Source organism: Peromyscus leucopus, chromosome 7, assembly GCF_004664715.2.
Source record: "Peromyscus leucopus breed LL Stock chromosome 7, UCI_PerLeu_2.1, whole genome shotgun sequence".
Lineage (NCBI taxonomy): Eukaryota > Metazoa > Chordata > Mammalia > Rodentia > Cricetidae > Peromyscus > Peromyscus leucopus.
The window spans coordinates 106,415,437-106,439,006 of NC_051069.1; the positions used below are offsets into that span (position 1 = coordinate 106,415,437).

The following is a 23,570-nucleotide window of genomic DNA, read 5'->3' on the forward strand; positions in this document are numbered from 1 at the left end:
CAATGCTAGATTATAAGGCTACTGACAACAGCACTTGCTATGAACCCACAAATCAATGAAGTAAATCAAAATACTGCAGAATCTTTCTAGGAAAAAATGTGGCCCAGAATGGGCCACGTCTGTCTTTTCAGTGATGAAAATATTCTGATTTAACTTAGTTTTTTAGAAGAAATTGAATTTGGGTCCTCTGCAATAGCTGCAAGTACTCTTAACTGCGGAGCCATCTCTCCAGCCCCTAACTTAGTATTTAGAGTAATGCTACCTTTAAAAATAATATTAATTAATTAACCTTTCAAGTTACTCTTATTTGCACCTGGAGACATTTCCATGCCACTGTTTAATCTAGAGGGAAACCAGCAAAATGCCTATAAGTGTTTAATGAGACAACACTTTTTTATTTTTATTTTTGTTTTTGGTTTTTCAAGACAGGGTTTCTCTGTGTAGTTTTGGTGCCTTTCCTGGATTTTGCTCTGTAGACCAGGATGGCCTCAAACTCATAGAGATCTGCCTGCCTCTGCCTCCCGAGTGCTGGGATTAAAGGTGTGCGCTACCACCGCCCGGTTGAGACAACACTTTCTATCTTTTGGTCCCTCCTATACTAGCTTCTAAGAAACTCAGACAAGAGCCCCAGCAGGTGAGCTCAGTATCTCATAGTAAGAGCACAGCTCTCAATTAGTACCTCCTCACCAAGTGCAGACCAGTTCCCTACATCCATAAAAACATGGATGTTTGAGATCTTGCCAGACTGCTCAAATTCTTGGGGTAAAAAAAGTGCAAAGTGAGGAAATACGTTGGGGAAAAACAAACTGGGAGAATCAAGACAGTTACACACCAGTGGTCCTTACGCCATCTTCCTTTCAAGCCACACTTGGTCTGCCTTGAGACAGCCCTTAGTATTCATCACACTTTGCAGATGATAAAGTAGAGGCTCACGTGGGTGAAACCCGTGAAGTGGCAGTATCAAGATCATGTGAGCCAGTACCCAGTCTTCCATGACACCATCACACACATGGAGCGGGTGCCTACTTAAGGAAGTCTGACATTTTGGGGAAAGGCAAAACTGCAAAATTCACAGTTCTAGGTTTGATTTTTTTTCTTTCTTTCTAAATCAGAAAGTAAAATAGAATTCTGTTTTTCTATGAAAGAAGCATTTCAAAAAAGTAAAAGAATAACAAGAGAAGTCAATTAACTGAAAAACAGAAAATAGAAAACATTCAAAGAGATAAAATATTAAAAGGTATGCTACCTGTGGGGCGTTTACTCACCAACCCCACAGCTCCCCAGAGTTTTCTTGAGTGCGAGCAGCAGGAAATATTAGATAGAAGGATTTATTGCGGAGAATATCGCGGAGATAAACAGATAGAGAATAAAGGATAGCCTCGAGAGGGCCCTGATGGTCTCTGCCCCAGGGTTTTTATAGAGACGCCAAGGGGGTGGAGCAAAAGACCTCCTCCCCCAGCACAGCCAAGTGCAGACCATCTCAGATATCTGCACTCAGGCCCGTGGTCCTAATCATCATCTATGCAGACATGCTGGGTAAAGCCACGAGGAACCCGAAAACGGGCTCCCACAGTTACCAACAAATTTGTTTAAAGCTCGAACATCTACAAAATACGGAAATTACATCAACGAGATAGCTGTGTTTATTTCTGCTTAGCTTCTGGGTCAAATACTCCCACAACACACTTCATCTAAACATCTTTGTCCTGGGAGCTTTCATACCACTTGCCTACTCACCTATCTGTGCCGTGCCCCAGAAGCACCTATTTTTCGGACCTCGGGCTCTGCAGACTACCAGGGGTGGAACTGTCCTTTCCAGCATTGCTTTACCAACAATGAGGCTGGAAAGGACAATGTACATAAAACATATACTGGGCAGGAAACTGACTTCTGTAATGAAACATACCTAATTTAGAAAGGAGCTGCAATCCTCACCAAAATCAAGAATCCTTAAAGGAATTCACAAGTTTCGTTTACTTCAACAAAACTTTAAAACTGTCTTTTCATACAAACATAATTTCCCATTTGTTCCAAGTAAAAAGGACACCAAGCTGAGGGAACAGAAGTAAATATTTGATAAAGGAGTAAAAACTTGTCTGTGGCCTGCTTAACAATCCTCTGCCCAAATAACTTACTTTTTCTCACAAACACGTCTGGAAAAAGCAGACTATCTATCCTCAACTCTGAGAGCTTCTCAAGGTCCTGCCCATGTCTCTACTGTTTCCTTTTTAAACTTGGTAATTTTCATAAATCCCTGTCAAGGACGTGTGTCGCACTCTGCAGTGGAGTGAGGGATAACGGAGAGCTGATGTGCTTACTTCACAAAGCCAGCCTCTGTTCAAATCACATCTTCTTGGTGTGGCTTCAGATCCAGATTCAAGCATAACTGGGCTTGTGAAGAAACTTCTTCACTTTGGTTTCTTTTGGTGGAAGGAGACACACACAGCATTCCCAGATAATCACCTACTACCTATGTCAGATTTACCTTTGGTTAAACTGGCTAAGAACCAAAACTTGCCAAAATGATGGTATTAAAATTAACATATTATAAGACCCCTGTAACAAACTTTAAAATGTTTCAAAATATCCTGAAAAATGGTAAAAGTACCAGAAAGAAATGATCAAAGCTGGCATGATTCCCTCTAAGGTAATCCCTCAAGATCATTTTTTAAAATATGGAAATCTATAAATTTTTGAATTATCCTTGCACATGGGACCATGCCAATCTCTCTGTGTACTTCCAATTGGTGTGTCTATCAATCACCAAGGGCCTGTCTTTACGGTGTCAGTGCTAATAACTGGGCTTCGGTGCTTGTCTCCATCTCCCTGCACTCTGCTCCCATTCTTACCTATCTGTTGGGAATTTCCAAGTCCCAGCAACATGTCAATTTCAACTTAACTTTGAACCTTCATTGTATCACCATCCTAAGTTATAGTAGCATTATCCAGCAATGCACTGGTAAAATCAAATGCCAGCTCTATCTTCTGCCTTTACTTTCTCTTATTTGTCACTATCAGGGTTAAATCATTTAAATCTAATTCAGCACTTATGCATCTCAAGGTCCTTCTTGACCACAACGTCCAAAAGGCAATCTTGCGTCCTCTAGCTAATGTGATTGCCGAACATACCACATTATACTGTGCCATCTTTCTCTCCAGGTAAGTGAGTGGCTGCCATGGACTGAATCCTGTTCTTTACTCTCCTGAGTGTGACTGTATCTGGAGACAGTGCTTTTAAACAATGACTAAGATTAAATATGACCATCAGGTAGGACTGGCTTTCTTAAAGATACAAAGCCCTCTCTTCCACCATATGAAGATATAAAGCAACTATCTGCAAAGCAGAAGATCCTTACTAATATAGAAACCAACTGGCATCTTGGATCGCCCAGCCTTCCAGAAAGATAAAACAATATTATGTCTACTGCTCAGAGCAAACTATCTACCTAGTCTGTGAGTCACGCTGTCTATGATATTTTGCTAAGCTAGGGTGAGCCAACTAAAGATTTTGTTACTCTAAGTTCTTATCCTGGCTGTACCAAAAAACACCGAGAAGGCTTCTCAAAGCTCTGGTGTTGGTTCTATCATTTATTTCAGAAGGGCAGAAGTATTAGAAGCTCTCCAGATTATCCTAATGTACAGCTATTACCAATGACTGCATGAGTTATGTTTATTGAAGCTAGAGACTCTCTGGTTGTTCTTTTTTAACTACCCTTGAACTCACAACCAGCACAACATATAGAAAATATACAAGGAAAACACCTAACAAATAATATGTAAGAAAACTTCATAATTCAATACTCATGAATATTTATTCTGTTAATAAATACTTACTAGGCACCACAAGAGACTGTATACAGAATGAGAAATACAGATAAACTTCCTTATTCTGCAATACAAACATTAGAAAGTCTATGTTCTCAATTAACTGTGCTTAATTTGATCTGTAAAAACTCCCAGTAACAGTTCATTATTAGCCAAAAAAAAAAAAACCCACACACCACAATACCACTTCTTCACAAACTTTCCCAACAATCTTACTCTTTTAATGTAATGATCTAATACAGCCCTTTAGGCTAGGAATTTAATTTGCATATTAATGTTCTTGTTTGGTTCACTTATATATTGAGTACTGGCAAGTATTTCTCATCTTTGACATTTATAAACATATATGTCCACAAATATGCCATTAAATAAGGGTACTAGTTTAGTTTAATGAATAACATGGGTTTTTTCTGAACTTTCTGTGCTGAGCCAAGAAGCCCTTACAATTAATGATGAATATTCAGGATCATAAACATTTAAGGCTTGAAGGCACCTTAGTAAATACCTGGTGTACTTTCTTCTCTTCACTCTCACCCTGGAACCTAAGATGCCACCTACAGCTGGTGACACACCTGAAACAAGAAGTCAGTCTCCCATCTTCCAAACCTGGTGAGGAGTCAGTCCATGACCCAGCACAACACGGGTGCCTTCGCGATGGACCATCTCCTACTGCCTGGGCCTATCCCGTCATTAAAACAACTGCTGTTTACCACACAGCTAAATCTTTTGCTCTCTAAATCAAGCTTGCCCTTATCTCCAATTATTTTGAACAAATCACGTCTTTAGACTTAATATTATTTCTCAAAAAGAAAAAAAAAAGCTGGACTTAAAATGAGAAACACCATACACAGTCTACATTATTTTTTAATATGATTTTTTTGGAGGATGGGTTTCTATTATTTTTTTAAAGACTGAAGAGGAAGGACAATTGGGCAAGCTTCTTATGAAACTTTTAAAGAAATGAACAATGAAGAATGAACAAGAGAACAAAGACAGATTTGAGGATGAAGACAACTGAAAATGAGTAATATATAGTATGCAGCATGGCCAATTCTCGGTACATCTTAGGCCAATGTTACTCGGTTTCTTACTACAACCCTGAAATACATTACAAAGTACAGTACATTTGTGTAAATACCCCTTCATATCTGAGCATTACTATCCAAACTAAGATTCCTGAGCGCTTCAGATAAATTAGTTCTACGGTGGAGCTGCTACATCTCCCATAGCAGGAAACGTGAGTGCATTCATCCGCCATCTTCATAGGACTGCCCATGAGCAGGAAACGCGCTAAGTTCTCCTCCTACTGCCTTCCTCCTAACTCCTGTGGTAACACGCAACCGAACACTGGTACCGACATCCAGGGACAGCTCCCTGGCTCCACCCCAGGACAAACTGCAGGTTTGGTGCATTCCCTTACACTTCCCTTTCTAAGGGAACCACATCAATAAAGCACCGTATGTAAAGCATCCAAGAGGAAACCACACGCTGTGACCTTCTTTTCTATTATTCCCAAGTAAAAAAACCAGGACTACTCAAAGAAATAATAAATTCTATCAATGTGGCGAAGTCAGTACAGATAAACCATGGATATCTTGTGTAAAGAAAACAGGAAATGTTCAAAGAACAACATGACTGTATCATCAGGATACAGAGCTAGCATGAAAGGACTCTCTTTTTTTTTTTTTTTTTTTTTTTTTTCTTTTTTTTTTTTGGTTTTCCGAGACAGGGGAAAGGACTCTCAACAGTCAAATCTGAACACAAAATATGTATATACAAATAATTTATAAGCCATTGAAAATAGGATGAGTCCTTACCAGTAACACTCATAATAAGTTCAGAAGTAAACTCATAGGAAACTAAGGAGTATCTCTTATCTAGTAAATGCAGAAAAATACAAAAGTTAGAAAACCCTTTTACCACTATATTTTATAACATTTTATACATGGGAAACAATGAATAAAGTAAGAACCAACTGATGCTAAGTCAAAGGGGAATTTCTAAGGAGCAGACATTCACACGGCCCTAAGTGACATTCCCACAGACTAATATATTATGTATTAATGGCAAGAGGGAGGAAAAAATAGTAAAGAAAGAGAAAGCTTTCAATGGGTAATCAAAATCAACACCACGTGAAAGACAGTCACATGTCACGTGACTCTACATGGCCTAAGAAAGACACGTTCACTTACACAGTATCAGCTAAATATGAATAAACGTGATCTAATCAAATTTAACTAATCTTAACTAAAACCTTACAGTACCTTCCCACTTTTCTCGGGATAGAATCCAGAGTTCTTGGGGTTTCCAGGACATTCCAGTATTCACAAGGGAAAGCCCTCAACTGGCATGACACAGGCTTCTATCTCAAGTCTTCCTTGTGTGTTTTGTTTATTCCAGTGGTTTTAAATTTCTCACAGCAACCCATTAGAACACCATCAGGTTAATCTATTGAGACCAAAACAATGCATTTTCCAGGGCAAATATACTTCTAGATTAGGAATATGCAAAATGCACAAGTTAACTAGTTACTTTTTTCATTCTGGAACACCATGGTCATTCAAGGGACCTATGGCTGGGAATGGTACACACTTGTAATACAGCTTCTGGAAGGCTAAGGAAGGAGATCACCACAAATCTGAAACCAGCATGGGTTATACAATAAGGTCAAGCCAGCCTGGGCACAAAGTAAGAACCTGTCTTGAAAAAAAACAGGGTGAGTCTGGGGAGGTAGCATAAGGGCCTGGGTTTGACAACCAGCTCCACATGAAATGGTGTGGTGGCCTGTTTTTCCAGCACTGGAGAAGTGGAAGAGTCAGGAGGAGCAAAAGTTTAGGCTACATAGTTAATTTAAGGCTTAGCTAGAATACATAGGACCCTGTCATCAAGGGGGGGGAGCAATAATAAAATGGAAATGTTCCAGTCAATGAATAACTCTTCACATAATTAATCACATGATGTTGGGGAAGGGGAGAGAAGATTCTTCAAATATGTAAATATCTAACTTAACAACTGAAAAAAATAAGAACCGAGCAAACCAAGCACTTCCAGAGCTGCCACTCCACCCTTCTCCCAAGACACACTCTAAGAACCCCCCATGGAATGTCATCAGTTCCTCACCTCACTCTCCACGCCTTAGCATCATCCCAGCTTCCTCAACTTACCAGATTCCTGGAAGAAACACCAATGCAAGGACAGGCACTGAAGGACACAGATGGACACAGACAGACACACACCCACACCCACTGTCCCATCCTGCAAAAGTAAGAGTGAAAGAGGAATCTGCACTGAGGTGGGAAGAGAATCCTCAGCCTTGCTAAAAAGGAAGTAAGAGAAAAAGAAGGAGGGCAGGACCACTCCTAGGTGACAAGAAAGCAAAAAAACCAAACTTAGGAAACCCAAGTGCCTATGGCTGTCATCCAGAAACATAATATCAGAAAATTTTCCTGAAATACCAGAATAGGCAAAGGTGTAAGTAAGTGGTTTCTTTATACTTTCCGTTACTGGTATTTTATACCTTGTCAGGGTCAGATGGCCAACTTCTAAAACTCTGTAAAGTAGAAATTGAAATAAGTTTTGAAATGATAGCCCCAAAGGGAACCTGATACAAATTAAAAGTTCTCATCTATGGCCATAACCTATAAAACTCTACTCTGGTGATGGGATGGCCAAACACCCTAATAGTTGTGCCAGAAACCCCATCCAAGGACTGAGGAATCTGGATGCAGAGATCCACCACTAGACCCCGGGTGGAGCACTGGGAGTCTAATTAGAGAGAAAAAGGAGGGTTTATATGAGCGAGAATTGTTGAAACCAAGGTTCGATAAAGCACAGTGACAAATAGCCAAACGAATAGAAACACATGAACTATGAACCAAAGGCTGAGGGGCCCCCAACTGGATCAGGCCCTCTGAATAGGTGAGACAGTTGATTGGCTTGATCTGTTTGGGAGGCATCTAGGCAGTGGTACCAGGTCCAGTGCTCATTGCATGAGTTGGCTGTTTGAAACCTGGGACTTATGCAGGGACGCTTGGCTCAATCTGGGAGGAGGGGACTGGACCTGCCTGGACTGAGTCTACCAGGTCGATCTCAGTCCTTGAGGGAGGCTTTGCCCTGGAGGAGGTGGGAATAGGGGGTGGGCTGGGGGGAAGGAGAGGGGGGCAGAGAGGGGGAGAACAAGGGAATCTGTGGTTGATATGTAGAACTGAATGGTATTGTAAAATAAAAGGAAAAAAAAAGAAAAAAAAACACTTGATTGAAGCAAAATAAAGTATTACCACACACACAAAAAAAAACTGTCTATGTATCTAGTCTCTCAAATGTTTTTTCAATTAATTTTTACATCTTACTGGTTCCTTTACTAATTTTGAGTTGAGGGAAATCTTTAACATATATCCATTTTTTTGCATGAGTCATAATTTTACCTTTTTGAAAATTATATTTATAAAACATGAATTTTAACTAGGTGATCATGGATTATATGTTTTTAAAAAATCTTTTAAAGTTTCAATCACTAAATTTGACTAGATTTTTCCAAAAATATACAATGTTTATAGAAAGCATTATGAGTTTGTAAAGAATTGTAACTTGAAATAAGATGTACTTAAATCTGAGTGTAGGAGAATGAGCTGTTCAACAAACTCTTGTAATATTAAGGTCAAAGGTCCCATTTATGACTGAAGGGTGGAAGGAGAATTTCCTGTAAGAACAAGAACTAGAGTGGGGGAAAAAAATCTGAGTAATGAGTCAGTAAAACTGAGAGCATGCAGAACAAATATTTTCTGTTTACACGATGGAACTGCCTAAGAAATATTGAAATGTCAGAGCACCTGAGTGCAGTGCAGAACAGAATCAAAAACTGAGTCTCACTCATAACCACTTTACTTGGTATTCTGTCCTTTCTCTACGCTTTTCCACAAATTACAGTAGAAAATAATGAGTGTAACTGTGTGCTATCAACTCTATGAAATGGAAAGGTTTAAATGAAAAGACACACAAGAATACGGATGCAGTCTACATCTCACTGCTGGATTCAAAATTTGAGGGGAAAAAAAAAACTTAGAATAGAATGTTTTATCACCGTAGAATTCAAGGCCTAAAGCTGCCAGGTGCTCACCTCAGACCTACTTTCCCAACCTTTTCCTGATGGCTCTCTTCTGCTCTCTGCCACTCCATCCAGTTCAATGTTTCTTCAAGCATTTGCCACTTTGAACAGCCACCACAGTCCCTCCCAGTTCTTTTTTCATGGTAGCTTCTTCTCATCCTTGACATTTTAAAGCAAATGCACTATGGTGATAATTGATTTGTGCTGAAATGTGGTGATATTTTACTTGTTCATTAATAAATAAAGCTTGCCTGGAGATGAGGGAAAAGGCCAGCCATTTTAAGTAAACAAAGAAGTCAGGCAGCACATGTCCTTAATCCTTAGCAGGCAGGATCTCTGTGTGTTCAAGGCCACACTAGGGAACAAAGCTAAGAGTGGTGACACACGCCTTTAATCCAGTACCAACCATAAAGTCCTGGTGGTCTGTACAGAGAGACAGTTGACAGAGCTGTGTAGGAAGAGGAAGTAAGGTAGCTGGGCTAAGAGCCGATGAGAAGGCAGAAAAGCAAGGCATATAAGCCTGGGTAGACAGGAAGGTGTCCTCAGAGGAAGCTGGAGAGTTGGTGAGGTGAAGTTAGCTGGTGGCTTCCATATTTCCCTGATCTCTCTATGGCTTTAACCCAAATTTCTGGCTGCGTGTTTTTTATTTAATAAGACCATTTAGAAATTCATTTACAATGCACTTTTCCATAAAGCTCCTAACTTAGCAAAAGTAGCTCTCTCCTCGAAATTTACTTTCTTCATAATGTTTACCACAGTCTTAAAGGATATATTGGGTGGGGTCCTTGTTTGTCCTATATGTTACTGTTTCCTAGGTTACAGAGCAATACATGATGTATCCTGGGCCCCAAGAAGTTTCTTTAATCAAAGCGTACTAAAATAGAGGCTTGGTTGGTAGCCTAAGTTGGAAAGTAAATCACTTAGTTTCTAGCAAAACTTGGCTCTACCAGGCACTAGCTATATAGCCTTGAGCACACGACGAGTTCTGAATTGGTTAAGAGTATCTGGAAGAAATTGGTGACAACAAGTAGGAAGTTTTTTTCAATTTGTTTCTTTTTTGTTGTTGTTTGGTTTTCTGAGACAGGCTTTTTCTGTGTATAGCCCTGGCCATCCTGGAATTTACTTTGTAAACCAGCTGGCCTTGAACTCAAGAGTCCACCTACCTCTGCCTCCCAAGTGCAGGGATTAAAGGCCTGTGCCTCCACCACTCAGCTACAAACCTCTATCTCAAAAAAGTATTTACATTATGATTCGTAACAGTAGCAAAATCAGTTATGAAGTAACAATGAAAATAATTTTATGGTTGGGGGTCACCACAACATGAGGAACTGTACTACAGGGTCGCAGCATTAAGAAGGTTGGGAACCCTACGTTAACCTGAGTCTCCTGTTCTCATCTGCATTAGATTATTTCCAAGGTCATGAAATACCAGAATTATATGGACTTTACCTGAACTTTCCTTACCCATCCCTCAAATCAAGGTAGTCACTCTAAAACTAAATAGGACACACTGTGTTTTACCACATACATCACTGCTCATGTTGTGTCTACTGCTAACTGCTTCAGAGTTCAGTCCAATTACTTAGCCTCAAACTGATATGATCGTGTGGTATTCCACAATTGTTTTATGCTTCAAATTATAGAGCTCCTTGATTTTACCACTATCTGCAGACTTGTGATACACGTACAGACTGTGGTCTATTACATGGAAAATAAGCAGGGTGATGTGGTAGATTAACAGAGGTTTGCTTTAGACAGCGATGAGTTCTATGAGAAACTGTCATTTGAATTCAACTCTGATGGACATGAAGAAGCCAGTACTTAACGAGCTAAGGGGAGTGTGTAACAGAAACTTAACCTCGCTGAGCCTGTTTCCTACTCTGCGAAAATAGAGGCAAAAGAACCAACCATGCAAATACTATTGGACAATTGAATACAGCTACCTTGATAATAAAGTGTCAAGTTATCTGTGTGCTACACCTAGTTTTCAGTCTATCTGAGGGTCACACGTGACCTTTCATTTACAGGACCTCCAAAGGTCCTCTAACTTACCAATGCCTTGAGGTTTTCTATCCACAAAATAAACAGACTAACCCATTACTGTCCTCTCTCTACTCCTTCCCCATTCCATAAATGACCTAAAGTGCAGTGAGTGCGCTTCTGTGAGACTTCCTGAGCACCTGAACTCTACTGCAGACCCAAGTGGAACCATGCAAGTTAAAATGGCATGGAAGATGTTTGCAGAGCCTCTCCCTCCAAGGAAATGACTCCAGCCAGTCGGTCGTGGAACCTTTATGACACTGGGCTACAAGGCTGAACTTGGGAGGAGGAGGCATAAAATTACCGGAAACAAAATACCAAACTGCACCAGCATGAAACTTGACATTTTTCTGGGGCAACAGTGTCTGCACCCCATACTGTTTAAAATGAATCTATGCCCCAACGGAGGACCAAAAAAAAAAAAAAGACGGTGTGGAGATAATGGAAGTTGACGCAACGAACCCAACGCCCCTCACTGGGCAACAAGAGCCCCAGCGAGCTGCAGAAGGGTGGCCTGTCACCGAGGGAGGACACCCAGCAGCCGGGCTGAGCGAGGTGCATCCGCAGAGCACCCGGCCCCAGGCGCCGCCGGGCCGAGCCCCGCGCCCAGGCCCTCACAACCACGCCGCCCCAGTACCTGCGGGGTCCAGCGCCATCTCGGAGGGCGGAGAAGAAGCGGGCCACTCGCGGGCTCCGGAGCCGAGAGGGGGAGGAGCCTGAGCCAGGCTGCGCGCGCAGCCGCCCGCCCGGCCGCCGCTTCCCGCAGGAGGCCAGCCGGGGCGCGACCCTGCCGTGAGAGCAGGCCACGCCGCTTTGCCCGGCCCACTTCCGTTGAGCTTTGCGCCTGCGCCTGACTGCCGTCCCAGGGACTCCTGCTCTAGAGTGGGCGGGTTTCCCAGGGAATGGCCCCGGGAGGGGCGTGGCTACGCATGCTCCCCCTCCAAGGGGCGGCCTTGGTGGTGCACCGCTTGACTTTAACAAGTAATAGATGGGATTTGGACTTGGGCCTCTTACCTCCAATGTTCTTAATGGCCCCGGTCATTGAGTCGTAATTCCCTCTGTCCATGTCAGGTTGCAGCCTCAGTCTTGAGTGCTAGAGGAAAAGTCATAAAAATCTCCACCGGCTGGTACTGGGAGAAAAGTCCCTGCCCGAGTTCTGCTCAGAAGAACTCTGTGAACACTCCCAGCGGGTAGAGTCCAGTGTGAGTGGTGTTATGGATCTTGACTCTCCTGAAAAGCTGTCATTTGTTGCTGTCGTAAGGGAAAGGAACAGTTCCCCAAGGCCTCCTCAACAGAAGTCACTTAGGCCTGTTTCCGCTCACTGGCCGACCTTCAGTGCTGACTCTTCATCCGATCTCCACTTAATGAGCTCGCTCAAGCCTCCCAAGGATGAGGAAGGCCAGGGACAGATGTTTGGAAAAGCACGGAGCAGCTGCCTCTTCCCTGCAAGGGATTTGGGGCTTTCAAAATGATCCCTCCCACCTACCTGCAGTCCCTCCTTCCCTGCTGCTGCATCCGCCTGGTCAGTTGGCAGAGAAGATGCCACAGTTGAACAGGCTAGGAAAGTGGGTCTCTGCTCAGCAGGGCTTCCGTTTAAGGCCTGTTTGGACATAACGGGCCTCATTACAGCTGTAGGCTGCGGTGCCAAGGTGGAGAATTAAACCTTCACTCAGCCAGGCAGGAAATCAGTTCCTTTGCTTGTATGGTTTATGAATGTGCTTAGAAATACACATGAAATCCGCTACGGGTCCTCCTTTATTTTTCTGGGAGTGCAGGATTTAGAAAGACTGAAACAAGGTTTTGTTGTGGCCACTGTTGTTGGTGGAGACCGTCCCTCATGTGGTCCAAGCTGATCACGCTGGATGCATAGCAGAGGGCCTGAATCTTTTAGAGAGGACAGAGCAGATTATAAAAACACAACTCAGGCACCCACAGTCAAGTAATCAAACCCAGTATGCAAAGACATAACTCTAAAGGGGGTAGGTTTGGTCCGATTCAGTCAGGCAGAATTCTATGTACCTTCACTTGAAAAATAAGTTCCAGTGATTTTCAGGACTTCATTTTCATGTTCAAGGTTTTTTGTTGTTGTTGTTTTGTTTTTTTGTGGGTTTTTTTTTTCTTTTGGTTTTTCGAGACAGGGTTTCTCTGTGTAGCTTTGGTGCCTGTCCTGGATCTCTGTAGACCATGCTGGCCTTGAACTCACAGAGATCTGCCTGGCTCTGCCTCATGAGTGCTGGCTCTGCCTCACGAGTGCTGGGAATAAAGGCGTGCTCCACCGCCGCCTGGCTCAAGGTCATTTTTAGGAATACACAAAATAGAACAAATCTGAGAGACTTTGAGGGACCACTTGTATAGTTTTTGCCATGACTATGGCTTGAAAAGTTATTGTTGTTTTCTACTTAATTGTTTTCACCTCTCAGAACATCTAAACAATTGCTGTTTGCTTTAGCCTTATCCTAGACAATAATATTTTGGAAAATCTTGATTTTTCTGTGTTCCCTAAACTTGACTACTAAACATTTCATACCACGAAAAGCATAGCAATACACCTCAAATGGCTGACATGTAAATGCTTTCCCATTCTTATAGTAAATGGAATGCTTTGGGGGAAAACAGTCTTTACCATACAAATCACTCTTAAGAGTTAAGTCCTAGTAAATGAGTTGGTAATTCAAAACAGAAGAAAGGTTCTAAGTTAACACATGATGACAGATGATTTCTTGGACAGTACAATAAGAGTACAAAGAGTAAACATCATCCTGGACATTTGAAACTGCATCTTATACAACTACGATCCCTAAGGCTGAAACAATGTCTGGCACCTAATAGTTCCACAGTAGCCTCTCAGAAGGGCTGGAGTACCATGGTATTTGAGAAAGCCATGAAAGGGCAGTTAAAACTATGTTTGGCTTAAAAGGTAGTGGCCCAGGTAACAAAGGAGGCGAGTCATCCTTGTACAAAAGCTGAAGCAAAAGCATCAGAGATTCAAGCAATTCTTGAAGGACATGTAGGACACGGAAGAGGTCGATGGCTGTGCTGGTAGGATATTGTCAACTTGACACATACCTGGTGTGGTGATGTTTTGTGGATGTTCTAACAAATAAAGCTGGTCTGAAGACCAGAGGACAGAGGCAACCACTAGTTAACCATAATGGCCAGGTAGTGGTGGCACACACCTTTAATCCTAGCACTCGGAAGGCAGAGGCAGACAGATCTCTGTGAGTTCAAGTCCACCCTGGGCTACACAAGATTAATCCAATCTAAAAGAGAAACAGAGCTAGGCAGTGATGGCACACACCTTTAATCTCAGTATTTGGTAGTCACATGCCTTTAATTCCAGCACTAGGAAGGTTGAGACAAGAAGTGATATGGCTGGGCAGAAAAGGGAATATTGGGCGGAGGATACTGAAGGCTGAGGAGTTGGCAATGTGAGAAGTGGCTCTGGCTTGTTTCCTCTGATCTTTTAGCATTTATCCAGATATCTGGCTCTGGGTGTTTATTATAAAACCAATATTCGTGCTACACCTAGAGATATCTGAGAAGAGAGACTATTAATAACTGGGAGTGGGCTTTTGTTTGACTGTGGTATCTGTGAGAAGTCATATCATCCTGTATAGAATAATTCTAATTAAACTATTTTGAAATATACATTAGAAACTTATAAAATAGGTTTCCACATGAGTCGACAATTTCTGCCCCCTTAACTTACATGTAGTAATTTGTCTGTTCATTCTCCTGGTAAAATGGGTAAGGGTCTCTGTTTAACCTAAAAATGTACAACTTAACAGATATAGCCAGTAAGAGAGATTGTGGAACTACACAGGGCTACCTGAACAGAACTCAACTCATTCTTCCTCAGTAATTTTTTTGTATCATTCATTCATATATATATGGCCTGCATAGCTGGAGCACGAAATCTGGTGAGGGACGCCGAGGTTAAACAGCACTCTAGACACCCAGTTTCAGTTCGTCAGGGAAGCAGCTCTCTTTATTCGTACCAACATGGGCTTATATACCCCTCCAACAGCAGGAGTCAAGGAATGGCTACTCTGTATCCAAAGGCAAGCCGGACACTGCTTTCCAAATAGGAAAAACCACAGGGGAAATGATCCCCAGCACCCTCTGAACTGGGACAGGAAAAAAAGGGCATTTAAAATTAAGGCAGCAAATTTACTGTTGCTGACATATATACACATATATTATATATAATAAAACTCAAATATTTGTACAGGTGAATGAGTTGCTATGTGTGGAGGTGTCATTGTGTATTAATGGTCTAGAAGATTCCATGATTTAACTTCCTAGTAAAATTCCAAGCCCAGAAGTGCCTATGTTACTAACTTCTGTGATAATTGATTATATTTGCCAATTCTGAATCTTATCCCAACTTAATCATACAAGATAGCCTTTGGGATTGGCTTCTTTTGCCCAACTTCACAGCTGTGAGATTTATCTAACTTCCAATGTGGCATTAGGTGAATAACTTGTCCTCAGTTTTCTCATCTGTAAACACAAGCCTGCATGAATCATCTGAGCCTGAGAGATGACTCATTAGAAATCCTGACAGTGGCACCTGGGACTCATTATCCATTCATAATTTAGAGCAGTTATTACTGTGAAATTTATCTTTTATGAGTTGGAGAGGTGGTTTAGAGGTTAAGAGCACTGGCTGCCCTTCCAGAGGTTCTGAGTTCTATTCCCAGCAACCACATGATTCACAGCTATCTATAGTGGGATTTGATGCCCTCTTCTGGCACAAAGTTGTATATGCAGATAGAGCACTCATGTACATAAAATAAATAAATCTTTTAAAAAATTTGTCTTTTATGTCTTCTATTTTTTCCCATTTGGAAAACTATTCTTCTGAGCTACTGTTATACTGTGTATACTCTTTTAAAATTTAATTACTCAGTATTAGCCTGCCATCAGGACTAAAATCTAGGCACTAATATTGCTTCACTCAGTATTCTGTGACACATTTGAACAGAGGAGATTTAGCAGTGTGCCCTATCACATCAAGTGAGAGAAAAAAAAAAGGTGTGACAAAATCTCTTCTTGCTGCTGCAGACAGCTAGATTTGTGTTTTGTTTGTTGTGTGCATTGTTTTCTGTGTGGCCTCATTTGAGACAGACCACAATTTTTCTCTTAGGTCAAAGACTGCAGTTCACTTTTAAGAAGTAAGAAAAGGAAACAACTGGTGTGGTGGAGCACGCCTTTAAACCCAGAACCCAGGAGGCAGAGGCAGGCGGGTCTTGAGTCCCAGGCCAGCCTGGACTACAGAGTGAGTTCAGCCCGGGCAACATGGTCAGACCCTATCTCAAAAGAAATAATGATGGGTGGAGATAGAGCTCAGTGGCTAAGAGCATGAACTGTTCTTGCAGAGGACTCTAATTCATTCCCAACACCCAACTCAAGCAGCTCACAATGACCTGTAACTCCAGCACCAGGGGATCCAACGCCCTTGTCTGGCCTCCCTGCCAATTGCTAACATGGACATATACCCACAAACACATACACATAATTTAAAATACAAAAATAAGTATCTTTAAAGGTAATAATGGGCTATGAATGTGGATCAATGGTAGAGGACTTGCATGGTATTCACAAGGCTCTAGGTTCAATCTCCAGCACCTAAATAATAATAATAATAATAATAATAATAATAATAATAATAATAAAGTGTGGATAATACTGTAACATGAGTTTACTAAACTTCTCTTCAGTCTTGTGCACATGCAATGGTCCTTTAAAAAATTCTGACAGGTGCTAAGAACCTTGACAAAGAATGTAATCCATTTTATTTTCTTCTAAGTCTGAACTAGCAGTGCAGTGACATCGTATTTCAGTGACCAACGGTACTAAAACCATCTCAGGGGACTTTTGCTCCTTTAGAGGAAATGAAGTCCATGACCCATGCTGAATATCCTGTCACTGTTACTGTGGAAGAGGGCAAGTGACTTCATTCACTTGCTTCTCTCCCAAATCAGAGCTTCTCCATGCCAAGTACTGCCCGCATCCTGGGAAAGTAATAGTAAATAAGGTGGTAAAGCCCTTACCCTTAGGGAATCCAGTGGTCTCAAATACTCATAGACACAAATATGCAAATAAAAAGTTACAACATATGATAGAAGATGGTGTGGGAGCTTAAAAAGGAAAGAAATTAACTTTAGAAGGTTTTGTAAAGATATTTATATTTAAAGTAGATCTTAAGAAATGATTGGGCATTGAACAAGAAAAAGATGGATGCCTAGTTTGTAAACATCACTGTATGAAGTAGATGTGGTATGATGGTCATGACCCATTCATTAATGGGGGTGGGGGGACCTGGCTAACTACTGATCCTACCAATGTATCTCATAAATTCAATAGCTTATGACTATCTCTGATCTGTGACTTTTCATCAAAACTGTGACAGATATTGCATACAGGGGCCAAGTCTTATGGTCTTGTGTTTCTTATGGTCCACTTAGTGGGCAAGGTTAGCTACTGTTAAATTCATTCTTAAAGCTGCTTTATTTTAATTTTGTATGAAAGGTTTAAAATGATGTGATATCTAATCACCCTAACATGTTGTAGAATATTATTTTAAGGTGGGATACTTTTGTTTATGCTGCATTTGTTTAACTCTGTGAAGCTGTGTTACTGTGCCTGTCTAAAACACCTGATGGTCTAATGAAGAACTGAACAGCCAATAGCAAGGCAGGAGAAAGGATGGGTGAGGCTGGCAGGCAGAAAGAACATATAGAAGGAGAAATCTGGGAGGAGAGGAGATCTAGGAGCCAGAGAAGGAGGAGGACTCCAGGGCCAGTCCCCAGCTATGCAGCAAGCCCCAGAGTAAGAGTAGAATTTACAGAAGTAAAAGAACAGGAAAAGGCCAGAAGCATAAGGTAGACGGGCTAACTTAAGAAAAGTTGGCTAGTGGGTTGGAGATTTAGCTCAGTGGTACAGTGTTTGGTCCTCAGCTCCGGGGTGGGGAGGGGGAGCTGGCTAGAAACAAGCCAAGCTAAGGCCAGGTATTCATAAGAAAAAGCCTCTATGTATGTATATGGGAGCTTGTTGGCAAGCCCCCCCCCCAAAAAAAAGAACAAAAACAACAAACAACACTAACATCTTACAGAGCTCTTTTTGTTTTGTTAAGTTCTGACTGGAAAGCCTAGCAGACAGTAGTTTTGGTTAATGTCTCATTCATTAGCCTATATAACTCATGAGTCTGTGTAGCTGACTTGCGTGTCCACCTTTCTGTATGTGATAGTTAATCTTTGGGAAGAGGGAACTTCAACTGAAGGATTTCCTCCATCTATTGGCCTGTGGGTATGTCTTGGTGGTATTTTCTTCATTCATATTAACGTAGGAGGGCCCAGCCCACTGTGGGCAATACCAGGTAGGCCAGGGCAGTATAAGACAGGTGGTGTGAACCTGGGAGCAAGCCAATAGGCAGCATTCTTCCATAGTTTCTGTGTCAAGCACTTGTCTTTAGTCCCTGTATTGCCTTCCTTCCATGATGAACTGTAATCTCAAAAATCAAATAAACCCTTTCTTCCTCCATTTGCTTTTGGTCATGGTGTTTATCACAGCAACAGAACTCAACTGCCCAAGTTCTTGCCTGACACCCTTCCAGGCTTCTCTGATCTACAATTAAGGTTCAGACTGTGTTCTCTGGCCTTCTGTTCATTCATCTCCCTAACTTCTACATCCTATCAGGACAGGACAAGAACTTTGTCTGATCTGATTTGGCTCACTGGTTCATGAATTTTGAAATTACCTATGCTCCATAGAACTATGGCTTATTCAGCTGTTAGAACTGTGCTCTGGGCCCCTGGTAGAGATTTCTCTTTTTCTTGGGACTCACCAGCAAACATTTTTCTATTGGCTTCAATTTATTCTCCCACAATTCTTCAGTTCTTCTTTTGACTTGTAGGGGACAAAGAGCATGGCATCCTGTTTTGTATTTCTGCTTTAAAATATTTAATATACACTCTGAAATCATAAATGGGGAAAAGCTAGTGGAAAATAAATAAATAAATAAATAAATAAATAAATATAAATAAAATTTCAAACACAACTCATCTGTAAAATATTGCTAATGACAGTCTCTTCAACTTACCATTAAGAGGGCAATATAAACTGAATTTTCAGAGAGGATGAATAAAACAACTCTTCCTTAATTAGCCTAAAAATATTCCAATTATAGAAATGATTAGCCCTGAAAGATTATATACTCTGCTTACTTTCAGGATAAAATATACCATGTATTTGCATATTACTTTTACTTTGAAGGCTGAGTTTAAGTATAAATGATAGTCTATAGCCCACACAAGCTAAATAGGTTTAGATCAACAAAGAAAACCTGTCAAGTTCTGATATAACAGACACAAGTGATAATAGCTATGCCAGCATGTCGAGTTTCAAATTAAAAGTTTTAATTGTGCTTGGGCCAAGCAAATTGACTTTGAGAGAAAGTCCTTACACCTGGAAATGATAGTATTTCACATGAACATAAGACATTCAGTGTGGTGTCTACTAAATCAGATTTCTCACACTTGTCATTTTGGATATTCACTAACAATCCAGAAGCTGACACATGTCCTGATGAGCATTATTCCTTAGAGTTGTTGTTTTGTTTTTAATTTTGACTCTGATCTCTTTGTTCCAAAGTTAGACATCTTTCAGTGTTACAAGTATAGAGATCCTGCTTTCCACCACTGGGTACCAAACCACTTTTTGTTGGTTTGTTTGTTTAAATTTATTTATTTATTTATTATGTATACAGTGTTCTCTTTGCATGTATGCCTGCATTCCAGAATGGCTGTGAGCCACCTTATGGTTGCTTGGAATTGAACTCAGGACCTCTGGAAGAGCAGCCAATGTTCTTAACCTCTGAGCCATCTCTCCAGCCCACCAAACCATTTTTGAGAGGCTATTTTTTTTAAATGGGGAGGCCTAATTTGCTATTTTAAATTTGTTTTCAATTTTAGAGCAGGAAATAATTATGGAAATCCTAATCAGTGCATGGCTAGCATTTGGTGGTCAATACATGTTAGATATTCTGTAACTCTTGCTTGTGAGCTTTGAATCTCTGTAAGTACCTTGAGCTTCCATGGGTTGAATCTTAAGAAATAGGAATGCTCATAAACAAACCCTTCATCAGAGAAATAATTTTCCCCGTAGAGTGTTTCAAAGAACACTAAATGTGGGAAATGTTCCATCACACACTATCTGTGCTCTAGAAAGTCTTTGGAGGGGAGCTGACAAAGTTCACAACCCCAAAGACAAGCATTTTCCACTGGGGGAAAAAAAGGATCAGATTCACTAGATAATGTTTACTGTCAAGACCACAGACAAGAAAGAAATCAAACTTACACTTCCGGGAGGTCCTTTCTTCCACCAAATTTTTAACCTTTATGTAGCACCTGACCTTATTGTTCACTCTCCTGTCTTTTTTTTTTAAACCCTACCCCACCTCTGCTTTGGACTAAACTGAAACAATATTCACTTATTTCTCCTATTAATTCATTATTTTCTGTTTGACTAGTACTTTCCCAGTTTTAAATTCTTGACCTGAGAATTTAGGTGTTCACTAAGCTCTTTTTCTTACAGATCCATTTTCAGGAACACAGCTGCTACATTTTATGAGTTCTGATTTCTCTCATGTTTCAAGTCTGCATTTCCAGCCTCATTTTGATACTGGTGCTCTTAGGTAGCTTATTGGATAGTCTCAGGCCCAAAAGACACAGCCCTCTCTCATAATCAACATCCCATATAGCCAAGGATGGAACAGCAGAGCTCTAATTACCAGTCAGGTGAATGAGACCAGAGTCCTATCTCTGGCCTTAGAGTCATGACATCCTGAACTGCCCAGAATGTCATCAAGAGATAACGCTCTCCACTTGGTTCTGGAGCCCTATGTAGGCAGACTTTTCTTTCCTATCCGCCAGTTTCCAAATAACCAACACTCAATATTAATTAGAAATACTCGGCCGATAGCTCAAGCTTATTACAAACTAGCTCTTACAACTTAAATTAACCCATATTTCTTATCTAAGTTCTACCATGTGGCTCATGGCTTGTTACCTCATCTTGTACACATCCTGCTTTCTCTGTATCTGGCTGACGACTCCTCAGACTCTGGCCTCCTTCATCCTAACATCCTTAGTTTGGTTGTCCTGCCTATACTACCTGCCTGGCTACCAGCTAGTCAGCTTTTTATTAAACCAATCTGAGTGACAGATCTTTACAGTATACAAAAGGATTATTCCATAGCAGCCCTAACTCTTAGAAGCTTTCCATCTGGCAGCAGGCTTTCTGATAAAGGACAAGGACATACTGTTGTCTCCTCTTGTAAGAACTGACCCGAATGGCCATGTCAATCACTAGAGTAGGACCTTATCCCTTGGGAAAAGCTGTTTGTTCTAGAGACTTTAAAAGTCTTATAAAGCCTGCTTCAGATGTAGATCAGCACAATGATGTCTTTAGCCATTGTCCATTTTTACCCCTGCTCTTCATCAAACAGTCCTTTTGGCCTTTGTCCATTCTCTGGTCTTGAGAGTGTGGTTTCCAACAGTACCATTTGCCCATTCTTACACATACAAAGTATGTGTATGCTAATGGTATCTATGATCATTTTCCACTCTCATCCCTTCAGAGTGTGTTCCCTTTATTCACATGCTCTGTGGGTCTCATTTAAATTGTTTTTAATGGAGATCATGAGGCTCAAGGAGCTGCAGACAATCCAGACCAAGATCTCTCTAACAATACCTTAAACTCAACACACTGGGTAAAGACTTTCATTCTGCTCAGTATTTGAAGGAGTGAACTGTTTTAAATATAAATCATCTTTGAACCTAAGTCTTGCACTTCACTCCCCAAATCCAAATCATAATGTATAATTTTTCATACTGTAGATTCCTCTTCCCTGGGCTCAACACTTTATTACAGACTCCATTCTTTCACACTCATAAAACTTTCAGTAATCTAAAAACTTTACTGTCTTTTTTTTCTAACACCAACCAAACATTTTGCCAGAAAAATAACTAAAGGACAAAGAATGGACAGTGATTTATTATCATTTATTGCTTTGATAAAATAATCCAAACTTCAAAGTTGAGTGCAAGTCAAAGTATAATATTAAGTATCACTTGATAAGGTTTGTTTTTTGTTTTTGATTTAAAACAAGGTCTTATCTAGCCCAGGCTGTCCTCCAACTCTCTATAGCCAGAAAGTAACCTTGACCTTGTGGTCCTTCTGCCTTCACCTGCTGAGTGGTATGCTTACAGGCATCATCACCATGGCCAGTTTATATGGTGCTGGGAATTGAACCCAAGGCTTCATGCATGCTAAACAGGCACTGCACAACTGCATCCCCTGCTCCACACGGTGACTCTGCATGTTAGACAGGCACTGCACAACTACATCCCTGCTCCACATGGTGACTCTGCTAAAGGACTTTTCATGTTTCCAGACGTTTAATGATGTTATAAAAAACATCATCTTTAACAAAATATCTGATGTCCAATTGTTTGTTTTTTCATAGAATTTAAGGAATTATTTCATGAAGATGTCAAATGAAAGACAATTTAACATGGTTTTTTAGTACTATAACCTTGTAAATTTTAGTGAATTACTTGGGGAAGTATAAAGAGGTGATTGTCAATAATATAATAAAATTTCTTCTTGATGTAATGTTATTTAGAGAATCAAAGCTTCTCAAAACTTACAAGATTCAATATTGAAACATAATCTGTTCTCAATATTTATTCTAGAAATTAGTAATGTTTATCCACATACACCTAAAAAACTGGCACTGTGAAAGGATGTGATCTGCACTGAGATAGATGTTGCCCGTTAGTAAGAAGGAAGCTCTCATAAGAAATTGCTTAAGCCGGGTGGTGGTGGTGGTGGTGGCGGCGGCGGCGGCGGCGGCGGCGGCGGCGGCGGCGGCGGCGCGGCGGCGGCGGCGGCGGCGGCGGCGGCGGCGGCGCACACCTTTAATCCCAGCCCTCAGAAGGCAGAGGCAGGCGGATCTCTGTGAGTTTGAGGCCAGCCTGGTCTACAGAGTGAGTTCCAGGAAAGGCACAAAACTACACAGAGAAACCCTGTCTTGAAAAACCAAAAAAAGAAAAAGAAAAAAAAAAAAAAAAAGAAAAGAAAGAAAAAAAAGGAAAAGAAAAAAATGCTTATATTTGTTTGATAAGTATTTTTGAATATTTGAATGTATAATCTGTGTTGTTTTCTTTGACTATATGGTAAAGGTATGTAGAGCAATAAATGGACCTGCATGATATCATTTCATACCTAGTTCATATGGTTACAGGAATGACTATAAGTCCCAGCTTCTGTTTGTGCTGTGGTATGATAGGGCAATGGGAAAGAGATACTATACATCTGAAGATAAGACCTGTGGAAAAAGTGAACTAGGACAGACTCCAGGACAAAGGGATAAGTGAACTCACCACTAGAGAAAACTTGCTCGTGTTTGTTCCTTTGTTTTTTAGACAGGTTTTCTCTGTGTGGTCCTGGCTGGTATGGAACTATCTATAGACTATGCTGGCTTCAAACTCAGAGAGATCCACCTGCCTCTGCCTGCTAAATGCTGAAATAAAGG

The 23,570-nt window shown here is 40.9% G+C and overlaps 1 protein-coding gene across 2 annotated transcripts in view; it reads right to left on the reverse strand.

Annotated features, from left to right (window-relative positions):
• Cmc1 (C-X9-C motif containing 1) overlaps positions 1 to 11,751 on the reverse strand; it is a 104,153-nt gene extending 92,402 nt beyond the window's left edge. For both annotated transcript variants that reach the window (XM_037208015.1, XM_028858069.2), the window contains exon 1: positions 11,607 to 11,751. In XM_037208015.1, the coding sequence (XP_037063910.1) occupies positions 11,607 to 11,625 (19 nt within the window). In that variant the 5' untranslated portion in view covers positions 11,626 to 11,751. The remainder of the gene's footprint in view (positions 1 to 11,606) is intronic.
• Positions 11,752 to 23,570: the final 11,819 nt, after the last annotated feature.